The 24,461-nt window shown below is 35.3% G+C and overlaps 1 protein-coding gene and 1 long non-coding RNA gene across 2 annotated transcripts; both read left to right on the top strand.

Annotated features, from left to right (window-relative positions):
- The first annotated feature begins 1,943 nt into the window (after nucleotides 1-1,943).
- On the top strand, nucleotides 1,944-20,625 carry LOC132558921 (uncharacterized). Its single transcript, XM_060223537.1, has 8 exons — nucleotides 1,944-2,019; nucleotides 4,279-4,386; nucleotides 5,686-5,855; nucleotides 9,058-9,153; nucleotides 17,378-17,543; nucleotides 18,924-19,031; nucleotides 19,886-20,061; nucleotides 20,410-20,625. The coding sequence occupies exons 1-8, from the start codon at nucleotides 1,944-1,946 to the stop codon at nucleotides 20,494-20,496; spliced, it is 987 nt and encodes a 328-aa protein (XP_060079520.1). The 3' UTR covers nucleotides 20,497-20,625.
- Nucleotides 20,626-21,130: 505 nt separating this feature from the next.
- Nucleotides 21,131-24,242, top strand: LOC132558954 (uncharacterized). Its single transcript, XR_009554570.1, has 2 exons — nucleotides 21,131-21,638; nucleotides 23,466-24,242. It is a non-coding gene; the product is annotated as an uncharacterized LOC132558954 (long non-coding RNA).
- The last annotated feature ends 219 nt before the right edge of the window (nucleotides 24,243-24,461 follow it).

The following is a 24,461-nucleotide window of genomic DNA, read 5'->3' as shown; positions in this document are numbered from 1 at the left end:
AGAGGTTCGACATTTAGTATGTCTCTGAGGAAACTCGACATGAAAGGACTCTATTTAGAAACAGCAATTAAACGGTGGAAAGCGGCACCTACACCTATGTGACAGTCTTGTGACTTGTTGGCGCAGTCGGAATGGAGGGCGAGACAGTTGTCCATGACTGCAGCATATCGAGAACCGTGCATATTTCTACACCGACGTCGTCATCTGATATGGCGGCTATCACGTCAGTGATTTAAGGAATGCTGACCAGTATGTAAATTCTTCTTCAGACTGTTCTTTAACAGACGATATTGGCCCTCATACCTACGAAAGCTGATTGATAAGCTGTGAGCTTTACTTATATATATATTGACATATTGTATAATTTTTCAACATAATCTACTTCAGTATCTATACATTTTTGTCAGCGATGTTAAAGTATCTCCATGCCTCTTTTAAAGAAGTTTTCTTTTTGACCGTCCAGAAAATCTTCCGCTGCATGTATGGCCGAAAGAGGGTACCGGAAATTACCTTTTTTCAATTTGGAAATAGCTGAAAATCTGATGAAGCGAGAAAATGCGAATAAGGCGGATACTCAATCAATTCAGAGCCACAATCGTTGATGATAGACTTGTGAACAGGGGCATTGATCTGGTGGAATAGTTTCACCCCGATCGTTGTTTTATGTATAGGTAACTAAAAAATAATAACATTCACAAAACAAAACTAGGATATCATTCTGAAGTGCCAAAAATGACTGTTGAATTCAAACACAGTAAACTTATTAAAAGTTACGTAACCTTATGTTGATTGTTATGGAAAGCAATCTCATTAAATAAAAAAAATGGTTGAATAAATTTGAAGCAGGCGGCAAAGCCATTCCATACAACACAAAGAAATGACATTCCATATTGCATAAGGGAAATTACAGCTTCTTTTTTCGAGTATGGTGTTCTAATAAAGAATTCACAAACCAGTAATTATAGTTGAACTAATTTATTTATGAAACGTCACTGATATGGAATATGTACAAATAAATGTAAGTCGAGAGAAATGATACACACATTCGATCATAATTTTTAAGGTATACTTTCCGTTGTCGTGACAACGTCAAACGACGACTTCGTAATCTAAGAAAAACAATGTTTATATCTACGCATGACCATATTTCTACTTCAGAGATATATATATAAATATACAATGAGGTTGATCATGATTCATAACATATGCACTAGTTGGTATTTCAAATATTTTAGTTGATAAGTATATTGATATATCATAAGAATATGTCCTTGTTTTTGTAAACTGTAAAGCTTGTGTTTTTAATCTTTTGTTTGAAAATTGAAGTTGTGACAGGTTCTATGAATATTTTAATGAAAAAAGTCTTTTTAACTATTTTAATCCATCTTGTTATACTAGTGCGGTGGTCGGGACGTAGATTCATCAATCTCGTTACTATCTGATCGTCTTGATATATCTAAGAATTAGCTATATGTATTTGATTCACACAGTATCATATACACCGTAGGTATACCTCAAGGTCACAATTACAGCATTACGACTGAAATGCCTCAGAAAGAATTTAAGCTCAAAATCCACAGTCGTCAATGTTATAATAGAGGGTATTCTGCAAAATTGACGAGATGACAAGACAGGTGATATACGAGTTCAAGTTCTTAAGGGGAACATAAGATTTTCGATCTCTTTATCGCAATCATTCTAGAGCTGTGTTTACATAAACAATATCCGGTTGGCACCCGTCAACAGTTCGGTGTGATAGAAATACACCATCACCGATAAGGTTAGCTAGGGGATTACCTTAACTAGGGCGAAACATCGCGCCACATTTATAAGCAAATAAGAACCGATCATGCTGACCTGAGTAATCGGACCATCTCACGTTCCAGACATCAGACCATATAAATATATTGAAAATCTGTTCGAGTCTCAAACCGGCCTGCAAGATGAATACTTTGGCCATTTTGCTTGTTGTTGCTACCTTCTCTGCCATAAACGCTGTTAATACATACAAAGATTGTGGTAAGTCTTTATCTTCATAAACAACATTCTTTATCTTATTTTTTCAAATAATGAACTCAAGATTCCAAAAAAAGACGTTTTTATTACATTTTTGCCAGTGAAATATATGAATTTGTCAATTCAGACATTTAATTCCACATTCTTTATGATGTGAAGGTTGAATGAACTGGATTTTCGACAAACATCGTCAACATTTCGGGTTTTCACTTATTTGGTATCTAAAATAGTTTTGTGATGCGTATCTGATAACAGCATAACATGGTAGAGCATCTCGTAGGTATTGGTATTTCAGCTGTTCGTGTACTCATATGACAGGATATACTGACACTTTTCACTCTTGCTTTGCACCCGTGAAAAATCTAGATATTCTGTCACGAAAGCATTGACCATTTGCTATTATTTGGAAATTTAGGGATTTTTATATTGGCGTGTTGCTAGTATGGATAACAATTTAAATGGTGATTTGTACCTTCTCAAGCAACCAGCTGGAAGAGTAGAAGAAATTAAAAACTAAGGCGAAATATGAACAAAAGAGATATCTACACGGACTCTCACGAAGAAGTACAACGAGAATAAGACCAGGTTATGTGTAATAATTGAGTATGTTCCTCATGTAGTCTTGACTTTTACTGGACGTGCATATTTCTTACCATGCAATTCTTCCTGAGTAATGATTCCTGTTGCATAAATACCAGGACTGTAATCACCATTCAATAGTTTGGCTCAGGTAATTTCAACATAATCAAAATTCGTTGTTTTCCACAATGGAATAGCTGAATAAGAAAATGTGAACGAGCAAGAAATTTGAATTGTTTTCATTCATAAATTTTACATCGTGCGGTGTTGATAAATACGAAGCATTTCAATTCTTTTAAATTGCTATTTCATTTTGACAACAGACGTACTATATAAAAAATCACTCCAGGAATATATATATAATATCAGAGATATTTTCTGGTTGAATGAAGACTGCGCATTTTTCGTAATGTAAACTATGGTATCAAATCAGGGTTATATTATCATTGTGAAACTGTTTACTCAAGAAGCGGAATTAGTGGTATGCGATTTTTTTTAAATAAACTCTAAAGAGTTTTTCATCAATCTTTACTACTCTATTCTAGAAATATTTCTTTTTTTAGATTTTTGCGATCTATACACTATCATACTTAATTCCAAACTGGACGGACATATTTGTTTTCTTGTTACAATAGCTTTCTTTTCAAAGAAAAGTAATATAAATATATAGTTGTTAACTATACTAAAGCGAATCTAAATCAAAAGAGAAATAAAACAGAGGAAGATGAAAGGAAGAAAATAATCTGGTTCACAGTATCTTGGTCGAGTTTGGCGGTATGGCTCTTTTTGACAGTCTTGTTTTTTATTTACGTACAAAGCTAAATTTATGTAAGATTAACAATGACCTTGCGAAGTCCTTCAGTTTTACTTTTATATATATCACTGACGTCTTTAAATAATAAGAAATTTATTTGCTATGGCCGTTGTACATACCCTCCAGAATCGGAAATCAAGGAAAGGGTAGTCTCTTCTACCTCATCCGCTTACCTCAATCTTTTCCTAAAACGAAATAACCAAGGATAGTTTTGTACCAAGCTTTATGATAACCCCGACGATTTCCAATCCTATATTGTAAATTTAGTGTCTATTTCTGAAGTTATGGTTTTCACATACATGTTGCAGTTGATCGATATTCATGTACTTGTTTTCAATAGCACGGCAGATAAACTCACAACACACGGCTTCAAAACGTATGGGTTGATAAAAACGATGGTAAAGTTTCACCGTCGACATATTAATCTCATTTGGAAATTATTTACCTAAATTCTTTTTCCTTCTGAGATATGAAGTTGGACATGTTTGAAGCTCATTAGTTTGCCTGTTGATTCTAATGTTGTTTACCCCGAGTGCTCTTTTGGGAGCATGACATTACTTACTCCATTTGACAAGGTTTACATTGAGTGTCGTCGATGAAACAGAAGATGCTTACTCTTCCCGAACTCGTGGTCTCATTCTTCTTGTACTTTTCAAGACTCTCCGTGTAGATCTTTCACTTTTTCATATTTTGCAATCCTGCTTTTCTAAAATTTGAAATTGAATTGTGATTATTCTGAGAAATTGATATTTGTGTATTATTTTACACACACACCCTCACACAAACACCCTCACACACACACACACACACACACACATACATACATACATACATACATGTAATATAAACTCGTTTCCGTGTCATTTCAGGATCAACGTCAGGTCGAATAACTAGGATAACGGTAAACCCATGTCCACAGGAGCCATGCGTCTTGATCCGGGGGACGAATGTGTCAGTAGAGGTTGAATTTACGTCAAGTAAGTAAAGTAAGCTCTAGAACAGGGGTCACTAACAACTAACTTCAAGTCAAGTTAGTCGACCGGGTCCAAAACAGATGTCGCCAAAGAATTACTTCAAGTCAAGTAAGTATACAGGGTCCAAAACAGATGTCGCCAAAGAATTACTTCAAGTCAAGTAAGTATACAGGGTCCAAAACAGATGTCGCCAAAGAATTACTTCAAGTCAAGTAAGTAGACCGGGTCCAAAACAGATGTCGCCAAAGAATTACTTCAAGTCAAGTTAGTCGACCGGGTCCAAAACAGATGTCGCCAAAGAATTACTTCAAGTCAAGTAAGTATACAGGGTCCAAAACAGATGTCGCCAAAGAATTACTTCAAGTCAAGTAAGTATACAAGGTCCAAAACAGATGTCGCCAAAGAATTACTTCAAGTCAAGTAAGTAGACCGGGTCCAAAACAGATGTCGCCAAAGAATTACTTCAGATCGCTTTAATATGGCAACTTCCGAAAAGGCTGTCGCTAAAGAATGTTCGCAGTAGACAAAGACATTATCAGTGCCTTTAAAAAATTGTAAGTGCCACTGCCGTGATGAATGTAAACACATGACACAGAGCGATATCAATGCACATTTATTGAGCAATATTAGTAGCACTGAGTTAGAAATATGGCTTGGACAATCTATCAAAGGTTAAGTCCAAGGTTATAGTGTCAGCATTTTAAGGCGCAAAAGAATTCCCAACCTAATATGTATCTATTATGCAACTATGGCGGCACTAGGCCAAATGATAAAGGAAGAATTATCTTAAAAGATACATCGAGTTTGTATTCTTATGATCGGGGTCAAAGGAAGAACCACACACTAGGCGACATGCTGCCATCAAAAGGTGGTAATATTTCAAATGATATAGGAAATGTCACTCCAACACGGTTTTGCATATTGCCCTGACGGAAGGAGATAGTGCAAATATAAAGCCCAATTTCTAGGCAGGGAAGTTAGGCAAGCTCACGTATGTCACTGAAACTAAACATAACGACATAGAGTTTTTTCAAAGCAATTAAGACATGTTGTGAAAGGTAGACTTACCAGTATGCCAAGAATTTCAAAAATTGTGGCTAACGTTGTCCTTAACATCAGTTAAGTAGGCCAAGGCCTCCAAGAGGTGTTGTGTGGAAATCCAAAATCTATTGCTCTAAACAAATGTGGAAATGGTAAAGAAAAATATCATTTTGAAGCCTTAATTGCTCATTAAAAGACAGTTAAAATATTTCCTGCGAGTTATAATTATTTCTAATACTAGAAATTTCATTTATTTTACAGATGTGCCAACAAATAATGTCACAACGTCTGTTCACGGAATCATTGGTGCAATTCCTGTACCATTCATGACATCAAATAGTTGCGCAAATAATAATGTGGTCTGTCCAATTACCGCCAATTCCAACAATATCTACAGAAACTACATCCCTGTACTAAAACTTTACCCTTCAGTAAGTATCCGTTCAGTAACAACTTTAAATTCTAAACCGCGTCTACCCACGCGTATGTATAAATCATACCCTCACACATGTCTACACACGGCTATGTATCAATCTTACCTCTCACATGTCTACACACGGCTATATATCAATCTTACCCTCTCACATGTCTACACACGGCTATGTATCAATCTTACCTCTCACATGTCTACACACGGCTATGTATCAATCTTACCTCTCACATGTCTACACACGGCTATGTATCAATCTTACCCCCTCACATGTCTACACATGGCTATGTATCAGTCATACCCTCTCACATGTCTACACACGGCTATGTATCAATCATACCCCTCACATGTCTATCCACGGCTATGTATCAGTCTTACCTCTCACATGTCTACACACGGCTATGTATCAATCTTACCTCTCACATGTCTACACACGGCTATATATCAATCTTACCCTCTCACATGTCTACACACGGCTATGTATCAATCTTACCTCTCACATGTCTACACACGGCTATGTATCAATCTTACCTCTCACATGTCTACACACGGCTATGTATCAGTCATACCCTCTCACATGTCTACACATGGCTATGTATCAATCATACCCTCACATGTCTACACATGGCTATGTATCAGTCATACCCTCTCACATGTCTACACACGGCTATGTATCAATCATACCTCTCACATGTCTACACACGGCTATGTATCAATCATACCTCTCACATGTCTACACACGGCTATGTATCAATCATACCCTCACATGTCTACACAAGGCTATGTATCAGTCATACCCTCTCACATGTCTACACACGGCTATGTATCAGTCTTACCTCTCACATGTCTACACACGGCTATGTATCAATCATACCTCTCACATGTCTACACACGGCTATGTATCAATCATACCCTCACATGTCTACACATGGCTATGTATCAGTCATACCCTCTCACATGTCTACACACGGCTATGTATCAGTCTTACCTCTCACATGTCTACACACGGCTATGTATCAATCATACCTCTCACATGTCTACACACGGCTATGTATCAATCATACCCTCACATGTCTACACATGGCTATGTATCAGTCATACCCTCTCACATGTCTACACACGGCTATGTATCAATCATACCTCTCACATGTCTACACATGGCTATGTATCAATCATACCCTCACATGTCTACACACGGCTATGTATCAATCTTACCCCACACGGCTCACATGTCTACACACGGCTATGTATCAATCATACCTCTCACATGTCTACACACGGCTATGTATCAATCATACCCTCTCACATGTCTACACATGGCTATGTATCAGTCATACCCTCTCACATGTCTACACACGGCTATGTATCAATCATACCTCTCACATGTCTACACATGGCTATGTATCAATCATACCCTCACATGTCTACACACGGCTATGTATCAATCTTACCCCCTCACATGTCTACACACGGCTATGTATCAATCATACCCTCTCACATGTCTACACACGGCTATGTATCAGTCATACCCTCTCACATGTCTACACACGGCTATGTATCAATCTTACCCTCTCACATGTCTACACATGGCTATATATCAATCATACCCTCTCACATGTCTACACATGGCTATGTATCAATCTTAACTCTCACATGTCTACACACGGCTATGTATCAATCTTACCCCCTCACATGTCTACACACGGCTATGTATCAATCATACCCCCTCACATGTCTACACACGGCTATGTATCAATCATACCCTCACACATGTCTACACATGGCTATGTATCAATCTTACCCCCTCATATGTCTACACATGGCTATGTATCAATCATACCCTCTCACATGTCTACACACTGCTACGTATCAAACATACCTCCTCACATGTCTACACATGGCTATGTATCAATCTTACCTCCTCACATGTCTACACACGGCTATGTATCAATTCTACCCTCTCACATGTCTACACATGGCTATGTATCGATCATACCCTCTCACATGTCTACACACTGCTATGTATCAAACATACCTCCTCACATGTCTACACATGGCTATGTATCAATCTTACCTCCTCACATGTCTACACACGGCTATGTATCAATTCTACCCTCTCACATGTCTACACATGGCTATGTATCAGTCATACCCTCTCACATGTCAACACATGGCTATGTATCACTCTTACCCTCTCACATGTCTACACATGGCTATGTATCAATCTTACCCCCTCACATGTCTACACACGGCTATGTATCAATCATACCCTCTCACATGTCTACACACGGCTATGTATCAATCTTACCTCTCACATGTCTACACACGGCTATGTATCAATCTTACCCTCTCACATGTCTGCACATGGCTATGTATCAGTCATACCCCCTCACATGTCTACACATGGCTATGTATCAATCTTACCCTTTCACATGTCTACACACGGCTATGTATCAATCTTACCCTCTCACATGTCTACACTAGGCTATATATCAATCATACCCTCTCACATGTCTACACATGGCTATGTATCAATCATACCTCCTCACATGTCTAGACATGGCTATGTATCAATCTTACCCTCTCGCATGTCTACACATGGCTGAGTATCAATCTTACCCTCACACATGTCAACACATGGCCGAGTATCAATCATACCCGCATCACAAAATTTACGTTTCCCTGTTACATTTCTATCCATGGATAAATCTCCGTTATTTATATCGAAGGTTAACTCAATGAGGACATGCAAACACCATAACATTGGAAAACAAATATATTATTGTCTAGACTATACAACAGAGAATATGAATACAATTGTGTACAGAGTAAGAAGTGATTCAGGTGAAAGTTCATAGGAAATGTATTTTATCAGCTCTTATAACAAGAATGAAAGTTAAACAATTTGGAGAAATGGTTTTGAGTACAGCTTTAGAATTTTTTATAGCATTGTATGTGTTCTGGAACGATTCGCGAACCTGTGTACTGAAACCGTAATCTAATAGTTATCTGGAAACAAATCTCGTATTGGTATATCTTAACAAGAAGATTCTGAAAGTGTCATAACATCTATAATTGGATTACTTCATTACATATACAATGTACATTATTTAAATGCTTCCTATGATAAATATACCTTGGCACTTGTACTGTTTTGTAGACAGAGGCTACTGGTATTTAATTAATTCAAACTTATCTTTTAGCTAACACTCATTGTAAAATGGGAGTTAAAGGATGATCAAGGAAACGATTTGGTTTGTTTCGTTCTGCCTGCAAGTATAGCCGACTCCTACCCAGGAGCAATCGGATAATTACGTCCATCGACCATGTAAAATGTGCTGAAAGACTGGACACTAAAAGACAACAATCCAAACACTCCGTATATCTATGTTTGTTTTATACACATAAAGCTTGTTAATAAATGGATTTCATGATGTATACATCCGAAACAGTTTCCGAGTTTTTGTTACTACGGATCCTTATCGCATTGTTGCAGTATTTTAGTGCAACTTATGCTCAATTCTTTTGCTTTAAATAAGTTTAGAATACATCAGTTCCCTTATCAATCAAATTTGAAATACATGTACTGTTAAAACGGAACAAAAAGTATGAACTACAAATCGTCTGAAATTGAAAATGGAGACTTTGTAACAACTGAAATATTTCTTATTGATGATATTAATTTCGAATTTATCTTTATAATTATTTCTACAAAATAGCAATTGGTCTAACATGACAGGAACATTTGTTTAAATATCACAAATATGTACAGGTATGTTCACTCACCGTTATATAGATGTGAAATGAATCGGTTTTACTGAATATCACTTCAGCTTCGTTGAACAGTCAACCTACAAGCTTCGTTCATTCAGCATGGCGTGGACTGAATTGCAGTGTCAACTACTTCTTGCACCATCCGCCGTCAAGTATTCAGGATGCTTTTCAGTCTCGTGTAATTGATTAAGAAAAGTGAATCTTGTAATGTCTTTTCTTATTATATCAAACAATTATTAAACCATTTCGGATAAATAACATTAAAATTCAACATTGTTGAAGGAACTTTTTTTTTTGCTACCTTTGTAGAAAAGACGATTGTTTCGACCATAGCAAAAACTGTACTCTTTCTGGGGAAAATGTTCTTTCTACGACGTCACATTACGTAAAGTTAAACAAATGTGCATATTTCAATAATTGTGCAATTTTTGCGCTAAAATTTTAATATGTCCTTATGTTGATAATAAATAATACATGTACAATGATTTTTATTTTTTTTTTTTTTGTCATTGATACGAGACGTTAGCAATTCATATGTACAGATATCGATTTTCTCGTTTTTTTCCAACTTTGGCCGTTAAAAAATTAACGTGACCCTGTTTTTATCATTTTGATGTTTCGCGAGTTCTCTATGTTGAAAGTCACCCCCTCGTTCATGATTACTCAACCTTTCACAGAAAGAGGGCTAAAGTATTTAACCTTCACAATGTTTTTATTTATGCTGATAAATAGTCATTATTTTAACGTCAACATATGAATAGATGAAAACAATATATAGGTTATGTACAATTGTAATTACCACTACAACACTACCGAATCATATAGTTTACAAGATGTTCTTCTAGAAACTCAAACCAGTGTATATAAATATTTATAAGATACCACTGCGTCGACATTAACCAAACATAATGGTGAATATACAGTATATAACTGTAACCAAAACTTGGAGTGCAGCTAAATTTGAACCATGTTCTTGAAACAACTATTTTAAAACACATAACATTGCAATAAGTTTGTGTTAAACAAGAACAGACATATGTATATAAGCAGAGGGATATACTACGGTGTGTCATTGTAAACAGGTTAATCAAAGAATTTTAGGAATTACTTTAATTGTCAACAAATTAATTTAATCAAATTCATTTTAAAAAATTAGATTTAATTATTTTAATTAAAATGTTCGGAGAGATGAATTCATTCCCAACTATTTATTTGTCAAAACAAATCTTACGAACAAGACAACTGAACTTTAAGACATAACTAACTATTGAAATCTATGTTTAAGCAGAACGAAATCCTGACGACATCTTTGTCCACCAACATTAAATTATCTTTATTTTGACTTTTAAAGTTTGACTTCTTTTCACTTCTTTGTTTTCGCTCTTTACTATTTGAAAATATCTCCAAAGAAATAGTGAAGACAATCTTTCATTGTTCATGCAGAGATCGTCACCTGTCGATCACTTTGCTTTCTTTTCTTATCAGTACCAAAATCGAAAGACTACAACAAGAAATATCAATACCAAACTTTCATTGTCAAAATCCAAAATGCCACCTGTCAGCCACTTTAGTTATCCGGTTAACCCCGAAATCAAAAGGACATAACTAGGGACCAGGAGGAACCATTTTGTGAAATCCGAGAAGCATTCACTCAGCACTTCAGAGGAAATAGCGATTACAAATCTTCACAATCAAAATCCAAGATGGCCGTCTGTCGGCAATTTCGTTTTCCCACAATCAAAGGAGTAAAAGAAGGCGCTAAGGAAAACCTACATGTGAAATCTTAGAGAGATATATTCAATATCTACAAAGAAATATCGATAACAAACTTTTATTATTAAAATTCAAAATGGCCCGCTTGTCACCATTTTGTTTTTTTCTGATCAGTCCCAAATAAACGGCACAACTATGGACCAAGGAGAAAGATCCATCCAGTACTTCTCAAATAAAAATAACAATATTCAATACTCAAAATTCAAGATGACCGCCTAATAATTATTCTGTTTCTCGGAACAACCCCAAAATCAAAAGGGTTAAACAAGGGACTAATGGGAGCCTATTAATGAAATCTGAGAATGAGTCATCCAACATTTCCTAAGAAATAACGATAAGAAACTTCCGAAGTTCAAATCCAATATGGCCGCTTGTCAACCATTTTGTTTACCTAATCAGTCTCAAAATCAAATGGGCACAAGAAGGTACCAAAGGAAACATGCGTAAGAAATCTGGGGAAGATACAGTCAGTGTTTTACTGTAAGAAACCAAAATGGCATCATATCGACTTTTCTTTTAGTCGCAAAATAGACAAAGCTCAGCTAGTGACCATGAGGACACTACAAATGAAATATGGTAAAGGTCTGTCGAGTATTTCAGAATCTCAAGATACAGCGATAGTAAGAATCGTTTAAGGACAGACGGACAGACCAAGAGTGATTTAAATATCTAATGATGGTAATAAAACTCGTTTGCTGTTGGTAAAGTTTGATAAGTTAGGAAATGATGGAGAGCTTAGGCAATGACTGTCTGAACAAAATAGTTTATGAATGAACAACATCGCAGAGTTACAACGTCTGCAACACTCTAAAAGTGTACAACCATATCATTGAAATCCAATTAATTCGACTAAGTATGATTTCCCCCAAAATTCATTACTTAGCCGTAAGGTGAAGTTGAATTCATCATTCAACTCTACTACATCTTATTCTAAATCTGTATTGATAAGGTACACTATACTATAGTCTGTGTCAGTGCTGCACTTAAAATGAATGTTGTACAGTACACTGTATATAAGATCGTGTGATTTTTACAATAAAGTGGATGTAAGTTTACGTATTCAGATTTCAGTGTTGAGTACAAAGAGTTCATTAATGATCAAGTCCTTTCCTCTACCAACAACAAACATCAAGTTACTAAGGCACTGGTACTCTACTGATACGGGATCGATTTTAGAAACGAAACCAATGAATAACCTACCTAAACACTGCCGAGTAAGTACACTCAGGTTCACTTTTAAATTCGATTCAACAGTGTTCGATTCATCCGTGTTTAATTTACTAAATTTTACTGTACTGGTTGTGTTTTCAATGCTTACATTGTATGTTACAAAATCCTTTTCTAAGTGTATTGTAAAAAAACACATAAGTAAATAAACCTTTCAACATTTTTGAGATCAAATACAGTAGTGCCGAATAATGAAGTCAACGGTATCACTCAGCTGATTCTTCTGTCTAGGACTCGTCAGTGATGCTATATCATAAAGCTGACTCGTCTGTCTAGGACTCGTCACTGATGCTGTATCATAAGGCTGATTCGTCTGTCTAGGACTCGTCAGTGATGCTGTATCATAAAGCTGATTCGTCTGTCTAGGACTCGTCAGTGATGCTGTATCATAAAGCTGATTCGTCTGTCTAGGACTCGTCAGTGACTCTGTATCATAAAGCTGATTCGTCTGTCTAGGACTCGTCACTGATGCTGTATCATAAAGCTGATTCGTCTGTCTAGGACTCGTCAGTGATGCTGTATCATAAAGCTGATTCGTCTGTCTAGGACTCGTCACTGATGCTGTATCATAAAGCTGATTCGTCTGTCTAGGACTCGTCAGTGATGCTGTATCATAAAGCTGATTCGTCTGTCTAGGACTCGTCAGTGATGCTGTAACATAAAGCTGATTCGTCTGCCTAGGACTCGTCACTGATGCTGTATCATAAAGCTGATTCGTCTGTCTAGGACTCGTCACTGATGCTGTAACATAAAGCTGATTCGTCTGTCTAGGACTCGTCAGTGATGCTGTATCATAAAGCTGATTCGTCTGTCTAGGACTCGTCATTGAGCTGTATCATAAAGCTGATTCGTCTGTCTAGGACTCGTCAGTGATGATGTAACATAAAGCTGATTCGTCTGTCTAGGACTCGTCAGTGATTCTGTATCACATAGCTGATTCGTCTGTCTAGGACTCGTCATTGATGCTGTAACATAAAGCTGATTCGTCTGTCTAGGGCTCGTCACTGATGCTGTATCATAAAGCTGGTTCGTCTGTTTAGTACTTGTCATTGATGCTGTATTACTCAGCTGATTCGTCTGTCTAGGACTCGTCAGTGATGCTAAGGGCATATTGTGTTGAAATCTAGGAAGCGACAGCAGCAAATCAAAATTGAAAAAAAAGAGTCAAAAATGAAACCAGATCGGGATGTAAACAAGCCTTATAATCCATCACTAGTGACGCTGATCGATACTGTCTTGTGATCCGTATCATTTATATATCCTCACATTTTGCATTCTAATGCATTTTAATGCACGAGTTTATTTACTGAAAAATATCACCCAGAAAATAACAAAGGTTGCCCGTTTCTCACGAACGATATCAAGAATAATGAGTGAAAATAGATATTGTCTTGTAAGCATATTCCGACGCCAGTAGTGGTAAAAGGAGTGCAGGACATATTTATTTTGGCTGTTCAATTACATTCTACATTAGAACTTTTCAAAAATCGTCACTTGATCAAAAACTAAAGTTTCAGATTCTTTTTAGTGTTACCATCATATATCTTTAGGTACATTTACAATAAGCTGTCTTTTCTAACAAGAGAGATTATCAAATGAAACTTACTGCAGTAAGTTAATGGACCTACCATCTATCTGATATTCTTACAGCTAGTAAGTTAAATGATCTACCATCTATCTGATAGTCTTACAGCAGTAAGTTAATGGATCTACCATCTATCTGATATTCTTACAGCTAGTAAGTTAATGGACCTACCATCTATCTGATATTCTTACAGCTGGTAAGTTAATTGATCTACCATCTATCTGATATTCTTACAGCTAGTAAGTTAATTGATCTACCATCTATCTGATATTCTTACAGCTAGTAAGTTAAATGATCTACCGTCTATCTGATATTCTTACAGCTAGTAAGTTAATTGATCTACCGTCTATCTGATAGTCTTACAGCTAGTAAGTTAATTGATCTACCGTCTATCTGATAGTCTTACAGCTAGTAAGTTAATTGATCTACCGTCTATCTGATAGTCTTACAGCTAGTAAGTTAATTGATCTACCGTCTATCTGATAGTCTTACAGCTAGTAAGTTAATGGACCTACCGTCTATCTGATAGTCTTACAGCTAGTAAGTTAATTGATCTACCATCTATCTGATATTCTTACAGCTAGTAAGTTAATTGATCTACCATCTATCTGATAGTCTTACAGCTAGTAAGTTAATTGATCAGCTAGTAAGTTAATTGATCTACCGTCTATCTGATAGTCTTACAGCTAGTAAGTTAATTGATCTACCGTCTATCTGATAGTCTTACAGCTAGTAAGTTAATTGATCTACCGTCTATCTGATAGTCTTACAGCTAGTAAGTTAATTGATCTACCGTCTATCTGATATTCTTACAGCTAGTAAGTTAATTGATCTACCGTCTATCAGCTGATAATTGATTACAGCTAGTAAGTTAATTGATCTACCATCTATCTGATATTCTTACAGCTAGTAAGTTAAATGATCTACCGTCTATCTGATATTCTTACAGCTAGTAAGTTAATTGATCTACCATCTATCTGATATTCTTACAGCTAGTAAGTTAATTGATCTACCGTCTATCTGATATTCTAACAGCTAGTAAGTTAATGGACCTACCATCTATCTGATAGTCTTACAGCTAGTAAGTTAATTGATCTACCGTCTATCTGATATTCTTACAGCTAGTAAGTTAATTGATCTACCGTCTATCTGATATTCTTACAGCTAGTAAGTTAATTGATCTACCGTCTATCTGATATTCTTACAGCTAGTAAGTTAAATGATCTACCGTCTATCTGATATTCTTACAGCCAACTTTTCAAACTGATCTTGAAAGACTGTGGATATCAATAGAACGTAAAGTAACATTAAATGATTACACAATTTAACAGCTCTTATAATTTTACTGATACGTGTATCTTATGATACTACCAGTCTATTTGTAAATTATAAGTCAATATCACGGAGAAGTAGGAGTCTACCGACTCGCCCTCCACAACAGATATAGTAACAAGGTTGATATTATGTTAGATAATATTCTATTAAAGGTTCAGAAATCTATTTCTAGAGCTATATTCGGCATCCTTAACATATAACACAGGATAAGAAATCTCAATACCAGGCTCCTCTCGAACCAAACTCCTAGTCTGCACTGAGTGAATAACTGCAAGATTAAACGCGAAATGGAAATTTAAACATTCAGCTTTAGTTATATAATAATTGACGGTATGTTACAAATTAAATCATGCTAAGAGATATTTTATGAGATTTGATATTTCATCAAGTCATAGAGAACACTTTTTTCTATCAGTCTACTGTTTGTTAGGGTGTGGTAATTAGTATGCTAAGTGTTTTATCAGATGTAAATCACCTTATTGAATTCCCACTCTTTGCCTATAACTTTTAGGTCTTGCACAAAGGTACGCATTTCGTAATTTGCACACAAGAGCGTGTTTTGGCGTACAGTTTAAAGACAATATGGCGTTTTAAAAATCGCATCAAACGTAGATGGGAGAGTAATTAAATAGGAAAAAAAAATAGAATTCTGTAACTCTCTTACAGTGAAATAATAGTGAAAACGCAGATATTTTAGTCGAACAATTTCAAATGGCAAGTTTTCTTTATCTTCAGAATTGTTCTCAGGAAGTTTTCAAAAATAAAACACATCTAAAAAAGATTTTAAATTTTTTTAAAAAAGAAAACATGAGTTTAATAGTGCATCTTATAAAGTCGAGATTTCAATTAATTAGTTTGCATTCCAACAATTAACAATAGATGATATTGCCAGAGCGTACAGTTAATAATAGTTAGTATCAGTAGGGAATTACTGAGTTTTCTCATTATATAACTTATAAAAGAATAGGGGTTTATTTCGTTTCCTCAGATAGGAAAAAGATTTAAAACTAGCTTCATACCCTAATAAGTCATACAAAGATTCAATACAGTATACGATGGATGTCCGGCTATTTGCGGGAAGTCAAAATATATTCCCTGTTGTGCTTTCTCTCAGAATCACATTCTAAGACTGGTAAAAGGGAGTGTAACGGCTTAGCATAAATGTTATCCTGCTGGAAACAAGTAATATAAAATGTGAAAAGGAATGATTTATCTTTTTTTTTTAATTTACTTTTTTTTCATTATTATTATTCATTCTCTCTACTGATAAATCACTAAAGTGTTGTTGTCGTTTGTTGACCACCATACGTGTGAGTTATCTTTGGTCAATAATATAATCTGAGACGTGGGTAAATTTAGAGAATAATCTCGTAACACAAGGAGGCTACAGGAAACAAACACTCTAAAATCTAGATAATGTCATTTATCTGATAAAATAGTTCATCTTGCTGATAATAAAGAAAACAGCAAAACAGTTAAACATATTAAAAATACAATTATAATTCATCGATAGTAAATTGTATAAAGATACTGCATTGAAATTATATGTGGAATTACGAGATACCGGTTAGTTTTCGTAGAACATGATAAATCAAAACGTAAACATTGAATTCACAAACTGGTTGTGAAAAATCCTTAATATCATCAGTCATGTGCGACAGATATATTATTCGTGTTAAGGAATTTAACGATATCTACAATATATTATCATGTTTGGGGGGAAAAACAATTCAAGTTGCGTCACTGAACCGGATGTGAACACTCCGAAAAGGTCGTGCGCGATTTAGTGTCCGCTTCGACAAAAGACAGTACCATGGGTTAAGAAGTAGGTCGGCCGGGGCACCCATATATATATAGACGATGGAGGCGACTTGAGGACTATATCCTACGCAGCTGACACCAACAATATGTCTCTCACAGTACTAACTTGTACGGTCATTGCCGTTACCGTCTTGGCCATCTGTACCGCAAAACCAATCAACTTTAAAACGTGTGGTAAGCTTTCATTTTTTTTCCCTTTTCGCTGTTCCGACCCAAATCGTTGTGCTATGCATAGAAGAAAATGCTTACGCAATATACATTTCGGTGGTTTGTCAAGTAAAATTCTGTATTGTATTGAGAATATAGTGTTACCATTTTTTGATAATGTTTATACATACTTTGACTGATAAATTTTAAGAACAATCCAACAAACACGACGTACCGAAAGACATAATAAAAACAATGTTCTATTTTCGTATGACGTTGCTGCCGGAAGTGCATGTCGGTGGAGGGGTTATAGCGTACATGTACCGTTGTAAATAAGCCAACACTCACAGATATTGTGATATCATCTACCACTGTGTTATTTTAATAATTGTTTACGTCTACGAAAACCTGTCTAAGAAGATCCTTTATTTTTTCATGTTAATTTAGCCTATAACGAGATGTTATTCAAAATACAACACACTGCCTGCAGTACACTGTACAGCTTCAGAACATTATATCAGCACATATATAATATTTCAGATAAATAACGAATGCGAATTTATCGGTATCTTTCTTAAATGAACGGTTAACACGATATATTTGCAAATACACGTATTTCCTTTCTGCTTTTATTATTTTTTTTATAATTAATACGGTCCATAATATATACATTTACCTGACGTTGTTTTTACAAATGTATGGGGCAAGTGCATCTTCAATGTAGCTTTTTACAGTTTTTTCGATCTCTTTTTATTTTTCTCATTCACCTCTTGGGATTTAAAATCAGGGTCCTTATCATCACAGACAAGTCCTAGAAGTACGAAATAGTTGCATGACGCTGTTTTCTTCATTATCTCATTCATCTCTATCTAGTTTGTATTGAAAGGTATAATTTAATCGTGTGTCTATTGTACAATCTTCATACATATATCTCTACAGAGTTTACGAAATTTTTGTTAAAACAACAAAAAGCAACGACAGCACGTTTGCAGTAAAAGATAAAGCTTGTATTGACAACATGAAATGTAATTGACAATGGCTAAAACGAGTGTATTTACTTGTCGACACGTTTCTCACTAGCCGCAGTGTTATAGCACTGACAACTTTGTTACAAGATGTTGACTAGATCGGAGAGGAGGAGATCGGAGATCGGGTAGATTTATATAAATACTAGTTTCTAGCAAAACAAACGTGACCTGGGGTGAAGTTAAAATATTGGTTGTTCAGTGTATATTGCATATTCCATGAATTATCATTTAACAAATCGAATGCACTCCTCCTCTTCGTTTCACAAATGAGGTTAGACACTTGCATATGTTTATCGAGCAGTAGATATATTGAAATGTTGATGTTTTGTCTAAAGCTCCTTCCTACAAAATATTTGTACCCTTTCTCTTGTTACATCAGAAAATGCCCCGAAAACTATTGACAGTGTAGACATCAGCCCGTGTTCTAAACAGCCATGCGAATTCAAGCACGGAATGAACGTCACGGTCACGGTCAACTTTACAGCACGTAAGTTTTACCTGCAAAAGTGTACAATGACCACCAACTCATTTGAGTTAAGTCACCACACATAGGAGTTGTATGTTAATAAACTCTACTTTTCTGTGAATATTTGTCGTGTTACAAGATTTCCTAAAATACAATATGTCAATAAAGTATTCTAGTATTACTGCCAAATGGTTTTCTCACTCACCAGGAACAGAAATATATGTTTATTAATGTCTTTACCCAATTATTACAACTTATACTGTTTAAGGAGTTAAAATGCCGCATGCTCTTTGGTATTTCCCCTGAAAAAATGTTCTAACATTACCAGTAGGCAATGATCCACCTTATGGAATTATCAATCTATTAAAGAAGTCAATCGAGAGGAGCTAGGTATTAATCACTATGTGCATGCGTGCGTGCGCACATCGCGATAACACGTGTATAAGACATTTCATGAACCCCAAAAAATTGGTTCATATTCAGCTCATATCGCTATACCACCAAGGTTCCTACCTGATTCGATATTGGTGGTCAAGTTTAAAGGTCAAAGTCACCTGTCAAGAGTCACCTTTGACCACTTTGAATATGAAAAGCTTGTGTAAAAGATTTATCGTGAACCTATGAACAGATCTCAAATAATCGACCACATACCTCCTCTCCAGCGATGGAGGTATACTTATGTGAACACCTGATCATTTTGTTTTTTTGTAAAAGAAAAACATTAAACAAATATTACAAAAACATATTCCGTTGAGTGTTTATCATTTTGCTCGAAGATGCAAAACATTTTACCTATATCAGAAAAGATAGTTTTACTTCCGTATTTAAAACATTTCCCCGTGTTTTGTTGACCTTTTCATTTTGTCTTACTTTAGCTGCCGTCTCTTCAAAGCTTACATCAGAAATATATGGAATAGTGGCGGGAATACCAATCAAATTTGCAATGCCGAACTCAAACGGATGTTTAAAGTCCGGCCTACAGTGTCCCATCAATAGCTCAACAAAATATTCCTACGTCCAGTTCTTCGCCGTCATTCCTACATATCCACTGGTAAGGTTAACAAACACGACACGTTGGCCTCCAACATGCTGTTTTAATTACATGGATTTGAATCAGTTTCACCCTAACCAGAAACTCAACGGTCCATATATGTAGCATGTAAAGAGTTCAGAGTTCGTCCCAGGTCCCTGTGGTTTAATCAATAAAATGTCTGTGGATTCAAATGTTTTGGATTTATATTGGTTTAACTGATAAATAATTTGATTAATCAGTTCAATGTATTTTAATATTCTTTCTTCAAAAGTTCATATTTTTACACTGCTTAAGTCGAAAATCACAAGTGTTAAATTCGACAATGTGATTTTATTTTCAACTGGATTTCGCTTTTTTCCATTTCAGATTAGTTTAAACGTACAGTGGGATTTAAAGGATGAAAACGGGAAATATGAATTCTGTTTCGTGTTCCCGATGATGATCGTGAGCTAACCCGATATTGCCAGTGCCTTCTAACATCGTACATGTCGCACGACAAAGCCACTCGTGCACCCGTTATCGACTCTGAATACGTCTATTTTCATCCTTGTATTTGTCTTCATTAAATATTTTCCTATTTAATCAAGGATTTTTTATTCTTTCCAAAATAAACTATTTACAATAACTCATTCATATGTACCATATTAAAAATATATGTATTATAATTCGACTATACACTGGGTGCAACGATCTGAGAACAGATATGTTGTGTGAAGTTTTGGTTCTGTGTCATGCAAGATGAAGTTTGGCCTATGACATTATAAGACGCTGGAGATTTCACATTTTCTGCTATTAAAAAAGAATATTATTTACTTTTCAGTATTCAATTTTTTCGAAATATCTGACAGAGATTGCAATTTTCATTTTGCCTGAAGAACTTCACCGGCACTAACAGCTTGTTATATAGCCAGATGTATCAGTATGTAGGACAGAAAATGACTTGATGACCAACCGTTTGTTTCTTTGTTTACACACATAGGATTTTTTTTCATTTTTATGCTAAGAGCATTTTCAATGCTCTTCAGCATGTTGCTATCGCCCCTGAGGCTGAGTATCAAGTACTTCGTTTTCATTGGTTCATAAATCGAAAGTTTACTCCTACTCCATCTGCCGGACATTACCGTAATCATTGGATTATCGCCCCTACAAGTTGCTGATGCTAGTCATTAAATGAAACAACCTTATCGACATTTTCTTCATTACCTGTACATCAAGAAAATGTTTTGTGTTGTGTATTAATGATAATCAGACATCGAAATTTGTAAATACAATGACAAAGACTCACGTTTATGGTGGTAAATTTTGCGAGGCGATGCCAATATGGCGGCTTAACTTTCTTTTCCGCGCGATGCATTGTGGGAGTCATATACATTTGTATATCTTTCTATTTTTCTTTTTTCGAAAATTTACTTCCCGTTTAATACTGTTGATAACTATTAAAAATACTTATATATGTAGTTGAAAATAAAAATGAAACTAAAATAAGAATGATTTAGAGTAGCATAAAATTTTGACGGAAACAGCCGGGGTGCTCTGTGCTGCTGGACCCTGAAAGAAGACGGCGGCTGAAAGAAGATGGCGGGTAATTCATGTAGGTAAGTATCACTATATATATATATATATGTTAGCTGAATTTGAAGTCAATACTTATACTGAACTATCAATTGCATTTTTTGCAACAATTCATTTGGAATGAGCCTTCGCGTCTAGTGAATTTAGGCTGCACTTTTTTTTCAAAATATTTTCAAGACTTTTCCCTTGAAGCAGTATGCATTTGAAAAATGTGATGTAAGCATCTAGCACATTTTTGTTGCTTCCGTAAAGTATTTCAGTATTTTGGAATGGATTTATTTTGGAATGATCGTTTCATAATGGTCTCATCGCAGTCACTTCTGTCAGTGGCCCAACAGATCGGAAATTAACCAGAAAAAAAAACTTATCCGTAATATTGTACTGTACTACTTACGCTACCGTGAATAGATCTAGGAATCTGTCTGGGTAATATATCGATTTTACTTTAAAATATCTGTCACTGTCCGCGCTATTGTAGGTCTAGCTCTTTCAAATTTCTGATCGGAGATAATTTATAAGTACCCCAACGGCCCAAGGCCAGAGTATGAAATCGTACGGGAACTCTACAGCTATGCTAATTTTAAGGTTTACATGTGAAGTTAATATATATAGTTTTAGCTTAATTTTAGTTTTTGTCTTTCTGACATGATGTCTCGTTGATTCTGTTGAAGAGTGATGCATGTGAACGATTACAATATGAAGATTAGGAATAATGAAGATGTCAATTAACATCTGATTCCCGGAAAGTATTTTAATAAAGATTAGGATAAACCTAGCAAAGTGTTAGGTCCCAGTGTGAATGTGTAAAGTTCCAGTGTGAATGTGTAAAGTCCCAGTGTGAATGTGTAAAGTATTATTGGTACAATTGAACTTTTTGATATATGTACTGTATTTGTTCATCTCAGAAATTTCAGTATTATGTCAACTGCGTCCACTTTCAGTTCAACACTTTTGATTCATCAATTTTACCCAGCCCTAGGCTCAATATTTGTCATTAATTGTCGACTGTTTTTTAGAGTTTTGTTTTCATGGTGAATGGAATGAAATGAGATAAATAGTCTAACCAATACCCCTCGAGAGCTAATTAAGACATTGCAGTATTATCATTTTGGGCCTTATTAAAAGTCAAATTGCAACTTTTAAGAAACTCAAGTGACTGTAAGTACAACAATAAGATGTCAATAATCAATGAAATTGATTAATTGAGAAGACATTTTCTTAGTACAGTTAACCAGGCTTTGTAGTGGTTTGTTCAGAACTGTAGTTCTGGTTAAGTAACCATTAATTGTGTCCTTTCAGTTACAATGACATACATTTTTGAAATACCTCTACTGTAGCTAAATATGGCATTTGTAATAGACAGCCAACATTAATTTTGTGATAGACATAGCCAAATTTAATTTTAGGATCAGTTAGGACAGCTACTGTTTGTAACAGGCATGGGTTCAATTACATGATGACGTAATTAATGAAATTACAATTACATTATGAAAATGGCATTGCCATTGCATGACGGTCCAATGTAATTAATTAAATTACACATTACCTTTCAAGTCATAATGATTTTTGAAATACAAACGTCAAAATAAATTATCATACTGCACAGATTTATCTCATGAATTTAACTTTATGATTCAATCTCTGTATGACCATGGTCAAGATATTCTTATTTTCTAGCTGTCCATCACTTCATAATTTGACAGTCCTGAATGTCAAAATAATTAATTATATTTAATATAGACTCCTATTGGGAAGTTCAAGACTATAAGCTTATACAGAAGTGTATATTTCTTGCACATAATCATAGCAATAAAGAAATATAGTTATTTATTTCCCTTACTCTCTTTCAGCAGGTGGATGTCCCTGAAGAAATGAAATCTGGAATGGTAGAAGGTATCTCTTGATTCTTCTAACTTGGAATTGGCCATTGTGACCAACAATGGATTTGAGGACCTTATGGTGGAGAAAAACGTCCTTCTTTCCGACCTCCAATTAGATGTTGAAGATGGTTAATCACTTGAGGATATGCTAACAACCATGTTGCCTTTTAAGGTCACAGTACTCTCTAAAGGCGGCAATATATTTACCATCACAAAAGAAGAATCAACAAATGGCAGAAACTAAACAAATGTGGAAAAGATCATTGTATGCTGCATTTGTAGTAAATTTCTTTACAATCTTCAATTTACTTAAGTAGAAAGATTCACTAGTTATACCAAGTTTATGTAGAAAGGCTCACTGTATACTGAGTTTGTAGTGTACATAGAAAGGTTTACTTATTTTTTTTTTCTGAGTTATGTATATACAATATATATAAAAACTTTTTGTAGAAAAGATCACCGCATACTGAGTTTGTTGTTTACAAATGTGTAGAAAAGATCGCTGTATACCGAGTTTATAGTTTACAATTGTCTAGAAAAATCACTGTATACTGAACATAATACGACTTCTGTTTAAAACCTTCATTTAAACTTAGACATGTATTTTTTTTTATTTATCTTAAAAGTCTACCTACAACAATTTTGTGTATGCAATCTTGTACTAGGATATTTACATGACAAGATTACATTGCTGATCAAAGCATGGAAAGAATACTGAATAAAGAAAACAAGATATAAGCATCTTTATCATGTTTTTATTTTTATTATTATCATTATTATTTTTCCATGATGTCTGTCCACATGGAATTTGTAAGCACTCTTGTGCATTCTTATACCACCAAAAGGGTGGGTAAATCGAATCAAGTTGTCTATCTGTCCATCCATCTGTTTGTCTGTCTGTAGACACATCTTGTCTAGACAACTCCAATGAAACTACAGTAATATTCGGGACAATGTGTAGATGTG

Source organism: Ylistrum balloti, unplaced genomic scaffold (genome assembly GCF_031769215.1).
Source record: "Ylistrum balloti isolate Yb309-2 unplaced genomic scaffold, AGI_CSIRO_Ybal_v1 Utg370840, whole genome shotgun sequence".
NCBI lineage: Eukaryota > Metazoa > Mollusca > Bivalvia > Pectinida > Pectinidae > Ylistrum > Ylistrum balloti.
Note: the sequence above shows the minus strand (reverse complement) of the source record. Positions and strands in the feature narration are given on the sequence as shown.

What these genes read in the sequence shown, in the direction of transcription:
- LOC132558921 (XM_060223537.1), top strand. Translation starts at nt 1,944, where the DNA reads ATGAATACTTTGGCCATTTTGCTTGTTGTTGCTACCTTCTCTGCCATA. An exon ending in TACTAAAACTTTACCCTTCA is followed by an intron (nt 5,856 to 9,057) that starts GTAAGTATCCGT and finishes CTTATCTTTTAG; the next exon opens with CTAACACTCATTGTAAAATG. An exon ending in AATCAACTTTAAAACGTGTG is followed by an intron (nt 17,544 to 18,923) that starts GTAAGCTTTCAT and finishes TTGTTACATCAG; the next exon opens with AAAATGCCCCGAAAACTATT.